This window comes from Alexandromys fortis, unplaced genomic scaffold (genome assembly GCF_014885135.2).
Source record: "Alexandromys fortis isolate MF-2015 unplaced genomic scaffold, M_Fortis_MF-2015_v1.1 scaffold_90, whole genome shotgun sequence".
Lineage (NCBI taxonomy): Eukaryota > Metazoa > Chordata > Mammalia > Rodentia > Cricetidae > Alexandromys > Alexandromys fortis.
Genome location: NW_026067985.1, coordinates 4,800,779 through 4,821,026, shown reverse-complemented (window position 1 = coordinate 4,821,026; position 20,248 = coordinate 4,800,779). Strand labels below are relative to the sequence as shown.

At 47.1% G+C, this 20,248-nt stretch overlaps 1 protein-coding gene across 1 annotated transcript in view; it reads right to left on the bottom strand.

Annotated features, from left to right (window-relative positions):
- Nucleotides 1–15,176: 15,176 nt before the first annotated feature.
- The window catches only part of Tmem233 (transmembrane protein 233), a 38,426-nt gene continuing 33,354 nt past the window's right edge, over nt 15,177–20,248 (bottom strand). Inside the window, exon 3 of the mRNA XM_050159005.1 lies at nt 15,177–15,785. Within this exon, the coding sequence (XP_050014962.1) occupies nt 15,779–15,785 (7 nt within the window). The 3' untranslated portion in view covers nt 15,177–15,778. The remainder of the gene's footprint in view (nt 15,786–20,248) is intronic.

Here is a 20,248-nt window from a genome sequence, read left to right as displayed (position 1 = left end):
TATTTATTTATTTATTAATTATGTATACAATGTTCTGTCTGTGTGTATTCCTGAAGGCCAGAAGGGGGCACCAGACCCCATTACAGATGGTTGTGAGCCACCATGTGGTTGCCGGGAATTGAACTCAGGACCTTTGGAAGAGCAGGCAATGCTCTTAAGCACTGAGCCATCTCTCCAGCCCCCTTGGAATTATTTTATTTTATTTTATTTTTCGAGACTGGGTTTCTCTGTGGTTTTGGAGCCTGTCCTGGAACTAGCTCTTGTAGACCAGGCTGGTCTCGAACTCACAGAGATCTGCCTGCCTCTGCCTCCCGAGTGCTGGGATTAAAGGCGTGCGCCACCACCGCCCAGCTTGGAATTATTTTAAATGCATTATGCATAAAACTCGTTAGTGCTTAGTGCTTCAGTAGAAGAGCCTTATGACTAAAATGTTCTCACCTTCTACCCTATCAGACATTTTTATTTTATTTTATTTTATTTTATTTTATTTTTGTTTTTCAAGACAAGGATTCTCTGTAGCTTTGGAGCCTCTCCTGGAACTAACTCTTATAGACCAGGTTGGCCTTGAACTCACAAAGATGCGCCTGCCTCTGCTACATTTTTTAAAAACGTTGTGTGTTTATTTTTTTAATGCATTGAATTTGCTAGCCCGTGTCTTTCATTTCATCCACTGAACATTTATTTAGGATTATTTTTATATTATCTGCAACTTGAGACATTTTTGTTAAGGGAACCAGAGACCCTGATGACTGATATATGGGCTTTTAGAGGGAATTGGACAGTATCTACGTAAAAAAATGAATTTTCATTCTTATGGACAATTTTATTTCTAGTGAATTATTATAAAAATTCACACACAAAACTTATGTACAGCATGCTTTTGTTAAGCATTGATTCTAATTATTATACTAATTCTAAAATGCGTATTATAAGACATTTTATCTCTTTGAAATTGGATGCTTCTAGCCATAAAAGAGTCTTAGATTTGATGAAATGGAGAAATTACAAAACCCCAGAAGTATTTCGGTGCAAGAATGGCTAATGGCATTTTATGGAATATTGAAGGAACATTAAAAAAAAAGCCAATAGTTGGATGTAGCTGGCAGCAGGACACACCTGAAACCCTAGCAGCAGAGAGGCTTCCGGGAGGTTGGTCATGAGTTTGAGGCCAGTTTGGGCTACACAGTGGAAGCTAATCTCACGAATGGGTGTATGTGGGAGGGGGAGGGGGACCTCGGGATGGTTCGGTAAAGGTACTTGCCAGGCCAGTGTGGCAACTTGAGTTCTGTCCCCAGAGCTCTTTAAGTTGTCCTCTGCCCTCCACACATGTGCTGTGGCACTGCACCCACAGGCTGGTGAACACACACACACACACACACTTTTTTTTTAAAAAAAATATTTATTTATTTATTTATTTATTTATTTATTTATTTATTTATTATGTATACAATGTTCTGTCTGTGTGTATTCCTGAAGGCCAGAAGGGGGCACCAGACCCCATTACAGATGGTTGTGAGCCACCATGTGGTTGCCGGGAATTGAACTCAGGACCTTTGGAAAAGCAGGCAATGCTCTTAACCACTGAGCCCTCTCTCCAGCTCCCCCGTCCCCCCCCCCCACTTTATGCTTAAAGAAAAACAGTCAGAATTGTGTGGGTGAGTATGAAGCCATCAGAACCTTCCAAATTCCAAAGCCAAGTGACAAAATGACAGATGGGCATGTGCTCTGACGTCAGCCTACCTGGGTCCAAATTCTGATTTTACCATCTTGTAAGTTCCACTGTGGCTTTATTGGGAAATGGCCACAAAAAAATAGCGCCGATCTTACATGCCTGTTTCGTGACTCACTTAAGAGCAGCCGTGGGAAGTGGTCAGCATCTGACTCTAGAACACACTCAGTGTGAGCACTGTTATTAGTGCCATCATCCTTGAAGATGGAGAGTTCTGGAAGGATTGTCTCCTGGGTAAGAGGTGAGATCGTAATAGGAAAACACAGAAGGAAGACGTTTGCTCTTTAGCTTATGTGTTTATATACTTTTTTTTTTTTCTGCCCGTGAGGCTGTGAGCAACAGTAAGAAAGATATGCTCCAATTCTAAAGGAATACAACATGGAAGGGGAGTGGGCCACAGGAAGGCAAAGGTGCAGGTAGGCAAGGGAAGGGCTGAGGGCCAGACAGGATTTTCTGAAACTAATGACCAACAGCCTGAATTTACTCAGTGGAGTCAGAACTGTTGAGTGTGCCTGCTGAAATTAGTAAGCCAGGCTGGAACAGGTGACCTGTTTCTCTAACTGTGATTCCAGTGACCTCACATGGCAGCAGGGAGCCCAGGGGCTTTGGGTTCTTTTCTGAAACAACTGGACAGCTGAGACTAGCCCAGGGCCAATGGAGGTGCTTGTCTGAGTGTGGCAGACACTCCGATGTGCCAGGAAAGTCTCTGCTCTTGCTCAGATAACTGTGAAAGCACAATCTCGTGGTGCCAGACGCCACGTGTCAGTGCTGTCCAGTCAGTGAGGTGGTCCAGTTCCCGGGGCTGCACAGATGAACCCTGCTTGGGGATGCCTGCTGCAGCAGGTAAGTGGGTGCTGAGATTCTGGCTAAGTCCTTTTCTCAGGACTGTGATGTCTGAGGGAAAGGGCATGCCTTTCTTATTTGTATAACTATAAAACAGGCTAGCCGCTAGCTTCTTCCCACCAGGAACAGTCAACCCAAGAATCGGAGGGGTTGGCTGGAGAGATGGCTCGGCGAGTAAAGGCGTTTGCAGCCAAGCCTGATGACCTGACTTCAATCCCCAGGACGGAATTGGTAGAAAGAGCCAACTCCCCACAGTTGATAAATGATTTTTAAAGCATTCTCTGCCAAAAACATGGTGCTAGTAATTAAAGGCCAGGAAATCACACTGAGATTTGTAAGAGAAACATTTTAGTCATTGGGGACCTCAGAATATTTTAAGACAGTTTGTCTGCTTGTGCTTGCATCTTATGAAGGTATTGGATGGATGGGCAACAACCTCAGAAGGCAGATCTGAGATAGTCTAAAATAATACTATATTATACTCTCAAAACTGACTTCAGCGTACACCCCGGGAGACCTCAGAGAGATAAAGTTGAGGGAGGACCAGAGGTCTGGGTCACTGATGATGGGAATCTTGCTGTACTATATACATCTCATGAACAGGAGTACTAACATCTATCAGCCTCTGGCCCATGTGGAAAGCCCAGGTAGGGTGGACGCTCCATTTATAGATGTCTACTTAGTGTCTCTGTTGAGTCACTTTTGGTGGAACTTGTTTGGTCTTTTCTTTTATTTTTTTTTATTTTATTGAGCTCTACATTTTTCTCTGTTCCTCTCCCTGCTTCTCCTCTTCCCCCTTCAACCCTCTCTCAAGGTCCCCATGCTCCCAATTTACTCAGGAGATCTTGTCTTTTTCTACTTCCCATGTCAATTAGATCTATGTAAGTCTCTCTTAGTGTCCTCATTGTTGTCTAGGTTCTCTGTGATTGTGATTTGTAGGCTGGTTTTCTTTGCTTTGTTTAAAAACTACTTATGAGTGAGTACATGTGATAATTGTCTTTCTGGGTCTGGGTTACCTCACTCAAAATGATGTTTTTTAGCCCCATCCATTTGGTGGCACTTGTTTTTATTTATGGTACTGGAGAACAAATCTATGACTTTGTGCATGCCAGACAAGGCTCTGTTGCCAAGCTCATTGTGTTACTTATCTTTTTCTTTTTGCTTTTTAAAAGTCACTTGTCAATATTTAGTATCAAAATAGTTGCATTGTAGGGTTCTCTTTCTCTCAATTGGGACCTCAACCAAAGTGGACATATTTAAAGCCAATAACCTTCAGGCTTTCCTAACAGGTAGCACAGAAACCATACCTAAAAGTATCTGTTGGGCCAGGCGGTGGTGGCATATACCTTAGATCCCAGTTGATGTCACATGACTGAACCAAGGCCACAACACAATGGTCTTTCCTTTCCAGGAGACAGAAGACTAAAGTGTTGCCTCACCGTTGAGTGGCTGTTCCCTCTTTTGTGAGCAGTCAGGAGGGGTAGAGATGGATGAGTTTGGTTCAGGATTGAGCAATGGGAGTGCCTGCCTGGTGTGCCCTGGGGTAGGGAGTGCAGCTTTAGTGGGGCACTGTTTCAGTGTGGTCACTTTTGATGAAAAAAGTAAAAGAGTTGTCTGGGGCTGGAGAGATGGCCCAGGGGTTAAGCGCATCCCTGCTCTTCAAGACCAGAGTTCAGTTCCCAAGCATCCATGTATGGTTGCTCACAACTACCTGTAGCTTTAGTTCTGGGGGATTGGACATCCTCTTTTGGCCTCCTTGCGTGCGTGCGCGCGCGCGCACACACACACACACATTTTTAAGAACTACAAAGTAGTTGTCTAAAGAGAGCTGAAGCTGTAAACTTCAGCAGTGGTTTTAGTTTTTTTCTAATGTCTTAGCTGACCCCTCCTAGGACCCTTTCTGCTTTGGCTGTTACTTTATACAGAACAATGAGGTCTGCTCCTGAGCTGTGTTTGGCTCTCAGCAAGGGGGCATGTACCTGTTTCCCTCCCTCATGTGTGCATTGAGACGAAAAGTTACCCTCCAAAAGCAAGGATTAGAGTGGGCTTCAGAGCTGCCCAAGTGGGCTTGGGGTGTTTTGCAAATGGTCGCTGTGGTAGTTTGAATGTAATTGGCCCTTGTAATCTCATAAGCTCTTTTGGGAGGTGTAGCTTTGTTGGAGGAGGTGTGGCATTACTGTTGTGGCGGGCTCTGAGGTCTCATGCAGTGTCTCAGACCACTTCTTGTTCCTTGCGAGCCAAGATGTAGGATGCTTGGCTACTTCTCCAGCACCACGTCTGCCTACAGACCACCATATCGCACCACGATGATAATGGACTAGCCCTCTAAAAATGTAAGCCTCCCCAGTTAAATGTTTTTCCTTTATAACAGTTGCTGTGGTCATTGTGTCTCTTCACAGCAACAGAAAGCCTAAGACAGTTGCCAAGACAACAGAAAGTACAAAGTGTGTTGACCACCGATTGTTACTTTTAAAGATTCTCCCCATGGTCCTTCTGAGGATGTAAAGTCAGAACCCAGCAGCCTTCCCCTCTCACAGGTACCCACAGGCAGCCTACAGAAACCTGTGAGTCCCTAGCTAACAGACTTCCCGTCGCCAGTGTCTCTCCCAGGGGAAGTGAGTTTATTCAGTTTTGAAACTCTGGTTGGTGGGAATCCACTGCCGCTGACGTCACAAGCCAGTCAAACTGAACTAATAAATCCAGGTTTGATCTGAGTAAAGCCCTCCTAGGTGGCCCCAGGGGGCGAGAACCATGAGGGGACCTATGAGGTGGGGGCTTTTAATGCCATCTGGGGGTGGAGCCACTGATGGGTTTTTTCAGGGGCGGAGTAATGCCCCCAGGGGATGGAGCCTGGACTGAGGCAACTCCAGGGGAGGGGCCTGCTGCTTGGCAACCCGAGGGCGGGGTTTGGAATAAACCCAAACTGGAGCTTCCACATCCCAAATTTTGGGGGTAGATATAGACGCCAGTAGGGCTTCTACCTAAACATTTATATAAAGGTGAGCACACACCCTGGCCCCGCTGGCCCCACTCCGGCTTGGGAGTCAGCCTGGATGCAGGCTTGTGCTCTGAAAGCTCCCCTCATCCTCAGAAAGGTGTACAGAGACGCCAGTCACATAGCCACGCTGTTTGTCCCTGCTGCTGGGACGGAGCTCTCCTCTGAGGCCCCAACATGCCGCTGCCACTCCGTCCATGGTGTCAATAAACCATGCATGCCTGCTCCCAGTAATCCATCTCCGGACCTCTCTTCAACCTCCCTCCCCCAAATAAAATCCTTCCTGTGCGGTGCCCACTGTGCTCCAGTCACGAATGTGGTCCCAACACAAAATTGTTAACACTCATGAAAAGTCGTTAGCATTTGACCCTAGAAAACGCTTCATCATCATTCTTGAGGATGGAAAGTTCTGGAAGGATACATAACAAACACTGTTGATGAATATGGAGACGGCTGAACAATGGAGTCACGTGTTTTGAAGTGTGTGTGTTGTATGTGCATGTGTGATGGGTTCAGGCACATGTGCCTGTTCCTGTCCCCTTGGATGCCTTCGAGGCATCCTTCCCTATCACTCTTTGCTTTATTACCTGGAGACAGGGAGCCTGAGGTAGGCTGGCAACCAGCAAGCCCTCACCTTCCTCCTTTTCTGCCAGCAACAGTTCATCTTCAGGCCCTCACCATCCCCTCCAGCTCTGTAGCGCCTTTTGTCTTCCCAATACTGACATGTGATGACTTTATCTACATTCTGTATTCCTGAGGAACAGCTGTGTGAATGGCTGTCTCTGCGCCACTCTCGGGACATTCCAGGCTAGAGTCGAATCAGTGAAACCAAAAACCACCGCCGTGATCAGCCAAAAGTCCAGTTCAAAAGCGTCTGCCTGTACCACAGTGATTTTCACGGGTGACCCCAGGTGGGCAGATGAGACCCCCCCAGTGGTTCCTCTGCATGTTTGATCCGGCAAATAGTTACACCTAATAGTTAACAATGTAGTCACCAAATAGTTACCAGCTGATACTGTGGAGCCAGCTCCCAGCACTGACACATCAAAACCCTATTGAGGCTGATTTACGTTTTACTGTTGCTTTTGTCTGGGGTTCAACCACATGTGTAAACACGCATAGGACCACCCATCCACCCACACGTCTAGCCTCCTGTTGCCTCTTTTCCATTTTGTTTTGAGCGAATGCCCTCTGAGGAAGTCATCGCCATCTTGGGACATTCCGCTGCACCTCTTGGCAGATCATCCCAGCTGGGCTTGTTGTTTACGTATAGGGGCGGGGTAGGGCACAGGTGAGGATATGGGCACAGGTGTCCACGTGGGCACAGTTCAGGTTCCTCCCACCTGCTGTAGGCAGCCCAGCTTCATTGTATGTGACTGGGGAGGGAGCTGTGTGTGTGTGTGTGTGTGTGTGTGTGTGTGTGTGTGTGTGTGTGTGTGTAGGGTCCCTATAGAGGGAAGATTAGGGTAGGGAAATTCTTGTCTTTTCTGGGTAAAGGCTTTCCAAGTGAGGGCAGTTGAGGGAGGAACAGCCACACCCCTCACCTAAGGTGAGATAAGGAAGCCTGATAAGCTCATTGGTTTCTTAGAGTGAGCTTTGGCTGAACTATGCCTGGATTTGCTGGTGGGTCCTTAGGAGAAGAAGTAGATCTTGGTTACATCTCCCCCATGGGAAAGAACTTTGGCGACACAATTCCTTCCAGTGCCACTCAGCAAAGCAACATCCTGGAGTGCATTTTCCCACTGCTTCCCACTAGAGGGCACCCTGAACTCAAAGGAGGCTTGGGAAAGGCCGCCTAGACGGGAGATTGGTAGGTGCTTTATCTTGGAGTCACTTCTGTGAGGATGCAGATTCATTGCCTCCTGCTGCTGAGCCGCCGCGAAAGGTGATAAAAAGTTAGTGTGTTCTGAGACAGAATTTTCAGCTAATACTTTGATTTAGCTTCATCTTGGCTTAAAATACAGGTTTTCTGTTGGTTAACAATGGCAAGATGGTGGAGAAACCTTCAAGTACATTTTCTTCTGTTTCCCCTTTACTCACCCACCCATCCATCCACCCATCCGTCCGTCCATCCACCCATCTGTCTGTCCACCCACCCATCCATCCACCCACCCACCCATCCATCTACCCACCCACCCACCCATCCACCCATCCGTCCGTCCATCCACCCACCTGTCCGTCCACCCACCCATCCATCCTCCATCTAGCCATCCATCTATCCAGTGAATGTTCATGGAAAACCTTTGTGTCAACTCCCAAGTTATCTAGGAATCATCCATGTATCTATCATCCATGTGTTCATCCATGCATCCATCCAGCATCCATGTGTCCACCCATCCATCCAGTGAATGTTCATGAAAAATCTTTGTGCCAACTCCTGAGACCTCTGGGAATCAGAGGTAAACATGCTGAGGGTGGGCCCTTTAGGGGAATGTGTTACAATAGTGGTGTTGGGATATCCTGACTTATCGGGAAGCCAGGATATACTTAGAGCTGCAATAGGACAGCTGGGGGGGGGGGGAGAGCTGCAATAAGACAGCTCTGGGGGAGGGGATAGAGCTGCGGGGGGAGTTGAGCCGCAATAGGACATCTCTGTAGGCTGGAGCTGCAATAGGACAGCTCAGCCCTGGAGGAAAGAAAGCAGAGCTGTCTGCTTCTTCTCCAGCCCAAGATGTTTCTTCTGCTAACACTGTGCTAAAGGGAAGCCCCCTGCAGAAATGTAGCAATCTCCTCTGGCTCCCGGGAAAAGTTGTTACAGAAGTTGGTACCAGCATGGTAGGTTATTGCAGTGACAGACCTGACCATGTTTTTGGGAGAATTGTGGAAGGACTTTAAAACCCTGGGCTAGAAAAACCTCTGAGGTTGAGAGCTCAGCGGGCTGCTTCTGTAGCAGCTTGGAAGATCAGAATGCTGAGAACAGTGCATTCAATGGAGGCCTGGCTGGTGACGTTTCAGAGGGAAACAAAGACTCTACTGGGACATTTGTGTAAAGAATCTGAGGTATCTGGTCAGCTGAAGAATCTGCTGTGATTAGAGACCAGGACCACTGAAATAAAACCTTTGAGTTACTGGGACAACTGATGCTGGTCAGCTGGAACTGAAAATTAAAAGGCCAGCATCATTGAAGTGAAATCTTCTGGGAAGTGTTTCCTGTTTCCTGAGGGTCAGCATACAGGAGCTGTGTTACAGAGGTGGCGAAGGTTGTACCTCATGTTGGTAGCCAAAGTCTGTAGTATAAGAGTCACCCAGCTGGTACTGTCTTGAAAGGGTGAGGGTCACGGAGAAAAGTTGAGTCTTTTCACCATGAAGAGAGGGCAGGAGAGGCTACTGGTGAAAGTGCAGCTCGTTTGCAGAAGACCCCAGCATTTTGGAGATGACAGTACTGTGGAAAGGCCACCATTCTTTGGTTGAGGGGCATTTAGGTTGTTTCCAGGTTCTGGCTTTGACAAACAATGCCTCTATGAACATAGTTGAGCACATGTCCTTGTGGCATGATTGAGCATCCTTTGGATATATATTCAAATGTGGAATTGCTGTGTCTTGAGGTAGGTTGTTTCCTAATTTTCTGAGAAATTGCCATACTGATATCCAAAGGAGCTGTACTAGTTTACACTTCCACCAGCAATGCAGGAGTGTTCCCTTTACCCCACAACCTCTCCAGCATAAGTTGTCATCAGTGTTTTTGATCTTGGCCATTCTTACAGGTGTAAAATGGAATCTCAGAGTTTTATATTTGTTTAAATATGTTTTATATTGGTGACCTTTTAAAATATGAGATCTTGGGGATGAGCCCCCAAAAAATTAAGAAAAAAGGGTTACTTTTTAGAGTGTCGGGTGTCAAGTTGACAAAGAGCCAGTGGTGCAGCTAGTTTCACGTCAGCTCACAAAAATTAGAGTCATCCGAGAGGAGGACCCCAACTCCCCAATTGAGAAAATGTGTCCGTAAGATGGGGCCCCGTAGGCAAGCCTGTAGAGCATTCAGTGAAGGATGGGAGGGGCCAGTGACTGGGCTTCCACCAAGACTCAGTGGGCAGAGGGGGTTCTTGAAGAGCTGGCTGCTCAGGGAAGGTGTCTAAGGAAAACTGCCCAGCAAAGTTCATCTCTGTGGCCAACATCTGAGAAATAAGGAACAGTTAAAAGGGGGACTGTCTGTCTTGGCTCAGGGTTTCAGGGGCTCAGCCCACAGCCCTTGGCTCTGCGGAAACAGGGTGATTGATTATCTGTCAAGTGACTAGTGCCGTAGATGGCAGTACAGTCAGCAGAAAATCTACCTATATGGAACCTGGGGACTGGTGTTGGGCAGAGGGAGCAGCATATACAAAGACTAGGAGGCAGGCAGGAGTCAGAAGGTGAGGAGAGGGCTGGAGGATAGAAGGGACAGCAGAAGAGGAGCCACGACACTGACCACTTAGGACTTAGCAGGATGTCACGAGCCATTTCCCCCTTAAAAATCATTACAGGAACCATCACCCTGGGGAGTCTGCAGAGAACCCCACACCCATAATTATGTTCTATTGAGAGAACCTGCCCCACACCCAATTAACTTATCTGTTAGCAGAACGCACCTCACATTCCAGCTATCCAGGGAACTAGGTGTGGCAACTCGTGACTTCTTGGCCTACCTGTCCGAATGTAACCTGGCCTATGTGACCGGGAACACGCGGAAAGAATCCAGTTTCCCTACCCTTCAGGGGCTATATAAACAGCAACCATGATCCTAATAAAGGGGGTTTGACAAATCTGCTTGGCCTCCTTCTTCTGTCCTAGCTCATTCCCTTCCAGGTAGCGCCCCTCCGAGACCCTGGAATAACTAGCTGCAGGGTGGGTTACAACCCCTAGACTAGTGACCCACCCAAGGCGGCAACAGCAGGAATCCTACCTTGGGGACATTTTGATTTGGGCCCAGTGAGACCACTTCAGACTCCTGATATCCAGAATCAAAGGATAATAAGTTTGGGTTGAGTCACTGCCTTTTGGTTAGTTTTCTTGTTACTGTGGCCAAAAAAAAAAAAAGAAAAAAAAAGAAAAAAAATACTGGATAGAAACCACCTAAGGAGGTGGGTTCATTTGAAGAGTTCACAGCATGATTGTTTGGCTTTGGAGACTTGGGCACAAAGTCATGATGACAGGAGCACGTCGGAGGGGAGCTGCTTGCTCACTTCATGGCTGAGGAGGGACCACCTTATGGGATGATGTCACTCACACTCAGGTGAGCTTGCTCCTGTCAGCTCTGGGAACACGGAAACACTCTCCTGACACCCCAAATGGCCGGCTCCCCAGTCTTGCGTGATTCTAAATGGCAGTGAAGATCAGCATCAAAGCTTGGAGTTTATTTGTGTATTAATTTATTTTTATTTATTTGAGACAGGGTCTCACTGTGTGACCCAAGCTGGCCTGGATCTTAGATCTACCTGCGTCTGACTCCTGAGTGCTGGGATAGTTTGGGATTTGCAACACCACAAGAAGTAAATTGTTTTGATGGATGTCAGAATTTTTTTTTAAAGGGACTCCCCCGCCTCCCCCCCCCCAAGACAGGGTTTCTTCGTGTTACAGCTCTGGCTGTCCTGAAACTTTGCTTCGTAGACCAGGATGGTCTTGAATTTACAGAGATCCACCTGCCTCTGCCTCCTGAGTGCTGGGATTAAAGGCGTGCGCCACCACCACCCACCCAGTTTAGGGTTTTTTTTTTTTTTAGACATCAGAATTTTATCTTCTCTTTTATTCTTTTATGTGTAGCGATTTGTGCGAGGTCCTCTTCCATGCTGTCCATCAGGCCATTTGTTACCCTTCTAGGCAGTCAAACAGCTTTTCCTGTTTCCGTAATTCTGTGTCACCCCCACCCCCACCCCCACCCCCGGTAGTGAGCACTTTGGGGCAGCATCAGGAGCAGCCTCCTTGGGAAAAGTGGAATTGCTGGGTCTCATGTGTGGCCTGCTGTGTGGGTGTGGACTGGGATCCGCCTAGACACGGTGAGAACATGTGGCCCAGTTACCGTCAGCTTGACTGCACACTCGTCTGCCTTTGGAAACAGGTACAGACTCGGACACTTGCTTCTCCTCACCTCCGATAAGAGACAACCGGTGTTTGGGAGGGGGTTCCTTCTGCCTGAGACTTTCCTGTGATGCTAAGTAGCGCTTGAATGGTATCTATAATTCTGTGTTCAGAAGTGTTGAGACTCAGGCATCCACTTTTAGAGTAACCCTAGGGCCTAAAAAGGAGAGGAATATGGATTTTTTTTTGGGGGGGGGGTTCGAGACAGGGTTTCTCTGAGGTTTTGGAGCCTGTCTTGGAACTAGCTCTTGTAGACCAGGCTGGTCTCGAACTCACAGAGGTCTGCCTGCCTCTGCCTCCCTGCTGGGATTAAAGGCGTGCGCCACCACCGCCCGGCTTGGATTTTTTTTTTCAGGATTGGTAGTAAACCATGAATATGGATGCTATTTTAGATCAGGGGAAGTAGTTGGTAGCCCTAAACCGTCTCTTATATTTAGAAGCCTGGGTCTAGGGTTACATATCAAGATTCGTGCAGGGAGCTGTTTTGCTGATTGCAGCTGTCCTGCCGTTTGCCAGAGCTAATTTGCTGATCCAGGAGCTGAGGCCAGCGATTTTTATGTCTGCATCTGCTTCTGCCCATAACTTGTGGGTAGGGACAGGGCCGCCTCAAGACATCAGCCTGAGCAAGTGAGCGAGCGAGCGAGTCATGCACAGAGGAACTGTGCTCCCTGAACCGCCAGCCCCTCCCAAGCAGCCAGCTCGCCCATCTGCGGACCCCTTTGTGTGCCCCCTCCATGGCTCCTTCTACACTTGCATTTGCCTCTGTCCCTCAAGGGGTGAGCAGACTTCCTGGGTTCTCCCTTAGTGGGATTTGAATTTCAAAGCTGAGTCCCGTTTCCGTGCTTGAGTAGGTGCCCAGGGAATGCGGGCTGGATGAGAGGAGAGTCTGCAGAGTTGGGAAATGGCTTTGAAAGCTGTTTGATTACTCTGCTCTTGGAAGGTGTAGTTAGAACAGAAGGCCCGGTGTGGACAGAGTTTGAGTTCTTCCGCCCAGCATCTGTCTCTCCTTCTGGTAAATGCTCTCTGGTTTTTCTCTGGGGAGTCACCTTTTCCACACCCTCCATCTGTGAAGATTGTCTGGCACTAACCTCACACTCAGCCTTGGTGTTCCAAAAGCTGGGGGGAGGGGAGAGAGGCACACATACTCCTAGCTGCAGTCAGTTTGTATTGGCCACACCTGCTTGATGATGGTTGGCTGGTCTATGGACTTTTTGTTTGTTTTTGTTCCTGACCAATTGTACATTATCTTGTACAGTTAATTCTCCTCCCACCCAGTAACCATGGAAGCCAACGCTTTAGCTCCATGGGTGGTGGTAAGACAGTCGGGGAAAGTCCAAAGCTGTGGGCCGCAAGCTCATTGCTATGAACCTATAACAAACACAAGCCGGGGATGAGAAATGTCGGGGAATGTTTCCAGCAACCCAGCACACCATTATCTAGTCTTCCTCAACATTCTCCCTTGAGTTTTGCAGTCACATGAACAGTAAACCCCACTTTGTGCTTCAGCCGCTCATCTCACTGAATGATGTGCTAGGAGCGAGGACATCCCACTTCCTTTTCCTGTTGTGAAATCCCCCACAGAAGACACCTGGGAGAAAGGCTTTGTTCTTGGCTCCCAGTTGGAGGGCACAGTCCCTCAAAGTAAGGAAGTCACAGCATCTGGATCCGGAGGAGGGGAAGCTGGTTACATTCCTTCCTCAGGAAGTAAGGAGTGTGTGTGTATGTGTGTGTGTGTGTGTGTGTGTGCGCGCGCGCGCGCGCGCTCGCTTGCATGCTCAGCTCCCTTCTCCCTTCTGCTCACCTTTTCATTCACTCCAGGACCCTGCCCAAGGAATGGTGCCGCCCACAGTGGGTGTGTCTTCCCATCTCAGTTAACCTAATAAAGATAATCCCTCAAGTCTTGATTCTCTTGTGGTTGGTTGACAAGTTGACAGTGGAGATTTACTGTGGGGAGAGGGCCAGTCCAGATGTTATAAAATGCTCTAAGGAAGAGAACTGTCCCATATTGGGGCCCTAGGGGCCAACAAAACTCAGAGCCCCTCTTAACCCTGTAGATCCCATTGATAAGAGTATCATCTTATTTTGACTTTAGCTGAACTAATGTTTTAAATGCCTCGCAGGTCAGATATAAGTTAGCTTAGCAATGGGGGACTCTCTAGCCCCAGCTCTGCCCTTTCTATGGTCTTCTCTGGGGAAAAAAAGCTGAGGTGGATGAGCAACATTTTGATTATGGAAGTTTCTAGAGGGGTGAACACAGCAAAAAAAACAGACTCATACAGCACGGTAAATGGGCTTACTTAAAGCCATTTTTATTCTGCGCTCTCAGCAACACTTTCCACTGGGCAAAAGAGACCAGAGACCCAAACATACTCAAACAACAAGATGTGAGAAACAGGACCTGATAGGCTGGAATGGCGCTGGTGTCCCTGGACACCGAGACTCCCTTCTGGGACAAGGGCTGGCTCAGGACACACCTGGGTGAAATGGCCGGCAGATTCTCATGCCCGTCAAGTTTTCTTTTTGTTGCTAGGGTCTAGTGTTTCCACGATTACCATGCTCCACATCTGTTTAGTGCACAGAGCTTCCCCCCAGGGGCACATCTATTACAGCAATTAACTTTCGTAGCAGTATGAGGTAAGGAGGTAGCCGTTCTTATCACCATTCTTCAGAGGAAGAAACTTGCCTAAAATCAACGTGCGTAGCTAGTGTCAAATAAGGAAATGCAGAGTGACCGGGCATGGCCGAAGAAGCCCCTAAGCCTGGCACTCAGAAGGCAGGTCATCATTGGCTACATAGCAATTCAAGGCCAGCCTGAGTTGCCTGGGACAACCCATTCCTCCTGAAAGACATTGAAACAGACGTTTGGACTCTCCATCACTTGTTCCTGCAGTTAGAACAGGGTACTTTGCCTTGCTCATGCTTACTGTCACTGTGTTTCCGACATTAATTCTGGAGGTGATTTTTTTTTTTTTGCCATGAATATCACCTGTTAGGTTAAGCACTCGGTGTCTACCTCTGAGTCCACTTACTTACATAATGCAGAGCATCAGTCCGTGACGAACCACGCGTGGACGCTAATAACATCACCGAGTTCTGTCTAGCCTGAGACTGGACCTGAAGGCTGCTGATGCTTTGCAGTGCTGGGCAATGACTGTTCTGGCAGGAAGGTGTGAAGGTTCCTGAGAGAGAGATTCTCCTTGCAGCGACCAGGAATGAGAAAAGAGAAAGCAGGAAGCATTCTTTGAAATCCAGTGTTATTTGCTATTGTATTTATAAATTAGAGATCACCTTGTGTACCACCCGTGGCCCATGCTTTCCACACTGCAAAATCCCTATGCTGGCATGCTCGGGCACCTGGGGTAATGGCATCATGAAGCCAGGGCATTCATACCTTAGTGGTTGACATCGGATAGGAAAAAAATGCAAGGGTGTGACTCTTCCAAGTAGCAGCCAGGAAAGTCAAAGCTCTTGCCTGAGATTTCTAAAGGAAATAGGTTTGAAAGAAAGCCACGTTCCATAAAATAACCAGTTTATTCCCACAGTTGGGGTGGAGAGGGTGCACATATGCCTAGGATCTGGGCTCATTCTCAGGCTCTGAGTGATCGGTGCAGATAGAAGCAGAAGAGGGACTATTGGAAACATTAAACATGGGGCAGAAGTCCAGAAGGCTTGCGTGAGCTTTGGGGTTGCTGAGGGAAGTGGTAAGAACCTACAGCATGGGAAAAATAAATCTCTGAATTCAAGTTGCTGTACAACTTTAAACATGCTACAAGGTTTGGATTCTATTTTGTAAACACCAGCATTCACTGCTCTCCTTGGAAACCACTGGCTCCCCTCAAATCCAGACCCCCACCCCCATGAAAAATTGTGAGGTTTCTGAAGTTCATCCCCACAGAAGAGGAATGGACGCAGAGTTTGCCAAACTGAGACAGCGAGACACCATTTTCTTGTTTTTCAGCAGCCAGTGACTTTGGTGGGCATGTCTGTGCCACTCTGATTTCCTGCGTCCGGACTTGGTGTTCATTTGCCAGGGACCTGCCTCTGGAGAGTCCTGGAGGGAAGGATCTCACAGTCTGAAATCGAGGATCCATTCCTCAGAAACTTCTTGGGATGTGTCAGATGAGGACTGTCCTCCATGCTGCCCGCTGACTGCTGGCTCTTCAGGGGCTGCGTGGCACAGAGAGAAGGAGACAGTGTGTGTGTGTGTGAGAGACAACGGACTGGACTTCTGGGGGTGGGCTTTGAGGGCTTGCTGCTCTTATTTGAAGAACTCATTCTGACTAGAGGCTGCTCAAGTGGGCTAGTGGGCTTTTGTGCTTTGGGCTCTAAGCACTGGTTTTCTTCTGAAAAAAATTTTTTTTTCACCTGAAAAATTGTCAGGAGTGTTTATCACGAGCTATTGTGGGCCATGGCGCAATTACAGCTTATAGCAATTGATAATTCAGGTGTCAACCCACCCGAGAAATTATCCTCAGATAGAGGAGCCCTGCCTGGCAGAGCTGGCAAGGCCACTGACTCCGGAAACTGTGGCTTTCATCTGTAATTTCGCTTGTGCAATAACAGTTGTGATAGCTCCCCATTGTCGTGTATTTCCATGTAATATGTACACGTAATCTCATGATTACATCTCAGTCTTATTTGTGGATGTGGTCAAAAGGACAGCTTCTCTCTACACTGTGTTCTCCACATCATGGTGAGAAACTTAGAAGCCTGTTCTCTACCACTAGCCTTACAGACAGAGCAAGTTGGCCAGACATGTGTCCTTCTGGACAGACCACAAAAGGAACTTCCACAGATGTTACGTATGAAATTGCAGGCGCCTGGCCTTGTAGGCCCTAAGCCTTCAGAGGATTTCTGATGAATCAGGGTGGTATTGGAGGTGTTTGTTCTCGTCCTGTCTTAGTCCTTCAAGAGACCAATAGCACCTAACTGACTAGGTCCAGATATTATTAATCACACTTACGAAATGTAAAATAATATACATATTCTTTGCCTTTTCCTTGGCTCTCTCAATGGTGTAGTTTTCTTCCTTTGTAACTTGTAGCAGCCTCTTTAAAAGATCTCTGGGACCTCCTCAGTGCTGAAGCTGCTGTTAGCTACAAACTAGCTGATAAATTTTGCTACATATCTTTAAAGACTGCCTGTGTCCTAAGAATTTGCCTTGTAGTATTTTATATTACTAACAAGTTGCTAATGAAAGCATATATACATATGTATATACATATATATATATATATATATATGCATGGAATTTGTTACAGCTGAAGAAATAGATTGAGAAGAAATAAGAAGGAGAGGAAGAAGAGAAGGAGAAGAGGAGAAGGAGGAAAGAAGGAAGAGAGGAGAGAGGAGGGGGAGGAGAAGAAAGAACGTAAAATAAGTAGAACAGAAAGAATTGAAACAGAGAATTGGAATTGAGACAGAGAATCAGAGCAAAGAAATTATAAACAATTAGGACAGAAGAATTAAGGTGGAGGTAGTGGAATGAAGAGAGAGAAATAAAGAGCACATAACTAGAAAGAACATTTGAGAGAAGTTTGTTTTTTCCCTACAGCCATTAGACTTTTGTCCTACGCTCATTGTGGCTTCTCTTTTTGAACTCCAAGTGAAAACTTTTAAGACAGGCCCTTGAAAGTTTTCAATAAAAAATGTATTTAATTTTGTGTCTGGTTGGTCTGTGCAAAAAACCTGAATGTTACAGATGCAATTACATTCACTGAGCAGCTCTGTGCCTCGGGCTCTTCTCTAGTGACTTTTAGTTCTCAGGGTTGGGTTGTCTATGTCCTCTGGGCATTTTCTTTGTTTATATCCATGGACATGCAGGTGTGCATAGAGTGTGTGTGTGTGTGTTTGTGTGTGTGTGTGGAGTGTGTGTGTGGAGTGTGTATGTGTGTGTGGAGTGTGTGTGTGGAGTGTGTGTGGAGTGTGTGTGCACATATGTGGAGTATGTGTGTGGGTGGAGTGTGTGTGTATATGAGGTGTTTATATATAGTGTATGTGTGTAGTGTGTTGTGTAGTGTATATAGTGTGTGTGTAGCATGTGTGAAGTGTGTGTGTGTGGCGAGCATGTATGTGTCGGTGTGTGTGTGGCATGCGTGTGTGTGGAATATGTGTAAGCATGTGTGTGAGAATGTACACATGTGTACTTGATGGGGTCATATCCATTCAGTATCCACTGGGGGTTAGCCTCAGGACAAGTACCTGAGGAAGAAATGGGAGCAAGCTGTGCGGGTAAAAAAGAGGAAGAAAAACAATATCCAAGAAATCCTGTTCAAGCCAGAACACAAGTTTGCTTTTTAAAAATATTTTAAAGTTAAATTTCCTCTCTCTCTCTCTCTCTCTCTCTCTCTCTCTCTCTCTCTCTCTCTCTCTCTCTCTCTCTCTCTCTCTCTCTCCACGTCAAAGGACACCTTGTGGGAATTGGTTCTCTCCTCCTACCGTGTGTGGTCCTGGGGATCACACTCGGGCATCAGACTCGGAGGCCAGCCCCTATGCCTACTTATCAGACTCGGAGGCCAGCCCCTATGCCCACTTATCAGACTCGGAGGCCAGCCCCACCTTGCCAGCCCCATCTTGCCAGCCCCACCCAGATTTGCTTGTGTACTTTTGACAAAAGGCCAAGTTCTTGTTTGATTCCACCTCAGAACACAGCATGTCTCCTTCTAATCCTGATACAACAACAACAACCCTTTATGAGGGCAGGAATGGGTGGGTTCCTGTACAAGACAGGTGCTTTCATAACGGAGAATAAGTTAAAAGTTATTGTGTACCTCCTAATGGGTATCAGGGACACCAAGCCCCCTTAGATGGCAATACCTGCTTATTACACATCTCCTAATGGGCACTTGGGACCCCTACCTTTCTTAAGTGGCAATACCTGCTTACTCTGCACCTCCTAGTGGGCACCTAGGACCCCCTACCCTCCTCAGATGGCAAGTTATTCCTTAAAGAAACCTTAGGACATGAAGATTCTTGTGGCTACAAAGGACAAGCAAGTGCTAGTTTGTGGGGTGTTGTTTCATCTTATAAGACAGGAGCTCATTATGTACTCCAGGCTGGCTTCAAACTCTCAGTTGAGACTGAAATGAATGTGACTCCATGCCCAGGTAAGCAATCTGAGTATAGTTAGGAATCTATTTTTAGCTCTTTGGATATTCCCGAGACCACGCAGAAGTAGTGTCTGGGGATCACGTTGTATATTTATTTTACTTAATGGCAAATCCATGCTATCCTACAAATGCTGGAGAACCTGGCTGCTGCTGCACTCAGTGTTCATGAACTCGGATGGGAACCCAACCCTTTCCCTCTTAACAAGAGCCTAGAGTGTGTAGTGTTTGGGCAGCCACCAAGAGCGCTATACACAGCCAGTGACTTTGGCTTTCGATCTCTTTTGGAAATGTTTGGGGTGGGGGGTGCTGCATGGAGCTGACCAGATCTGCCTGAGAGTGTAAAATGGAGCCCTCCTCTGGAAGCTTCCAAGATGAAGTTTGATTGTACTCAACACCAGAGAAGATGTAAAATGATCTTACATTGATGTGGGAATGGTTTCTTATTAATAAAGAAACTGCCTTGGCTCATTTTATTGGATAGAAAATTAGGTAGGCGGAGTATACAGAAGAGAATTCTGGGAGAAAGAAGGTTAGAGGAGGAGTCGCCATGATTCTCCCGCTCCAGACAGACGCAGGTTAAGATCCTCCCTGGTAAGCCAGCTCGTGGGCTACACAGAATATTAGAAATGGGTTAGAACAATATGAAAGAGCTAGCCAATAAGAAACTGGAACTAGCTGGGCCAGGCAGTGTTTGAAAGAATGCATTTTCCGTGTGATTATTTCGGGCATGAGCTAGCCATGCGGGCGGCCGGGTGCCGGGGATGCAGCCCTGCCGCTGCTCCTATTTCAACAGATGGCACCCAACATGGGGCTAAATCCACTTAAAAACCTGATAAGGCTTAAAAATAAGGGAGAGAGAGAGTTTAACAGAGATTTTTGCTGTTTGCTGGTGGCGTGCTGTAGAGAAATTTCCTGATTCAGCAACAGCAGCAGAAAAAAAGCTGCGTCATTTTAAAGCTGTGCGGCTTCCTGGGGCTGCCAGCGTGAACTCTGGATTTAAAGCATTTCAAGGCTTTTATGGGACTGGATGTTTGTGTTCCCGCTTGGGATTGGAGGAAAGTGCTCTGAGACCTGCCGATGGCTCAGCGCTCCCCGCCTGCACCTAGGCAGAAGGCAGAATCAGGCTTAGGCAGGCGGAAGAGCATGGCGGATTCCTGCCACCATACAGAGACGCGTTTTCAGACTGCGCAGTGCTCTGCGTGTCAGATTTGGCTGTAACTTGGATGAAAAGAGTTTCTGTGCTGCACGCTCAGTCTCGGAGTTAAACTGCTGAGTGCGGCTCCAATGTGGACTTGCTGTGTGCCTGAAACTGTGAATGGTTCAGGGGCACCAAATGGCTCTGAGGCAGGAGCAGCTGCTCCATGCTGAACTGTGCTGACCTCAGGCAGGAACTACCGTAATTGCCATAATATCAGCACACTTAAGGTTTAACTGGGCAGGACACAGGCAGTACCGTATTACCTGTACATGGTGCAGCTTAAGTTTTTAAGAAGTGCTTAACATTTTAAAAAATGCTCCTGG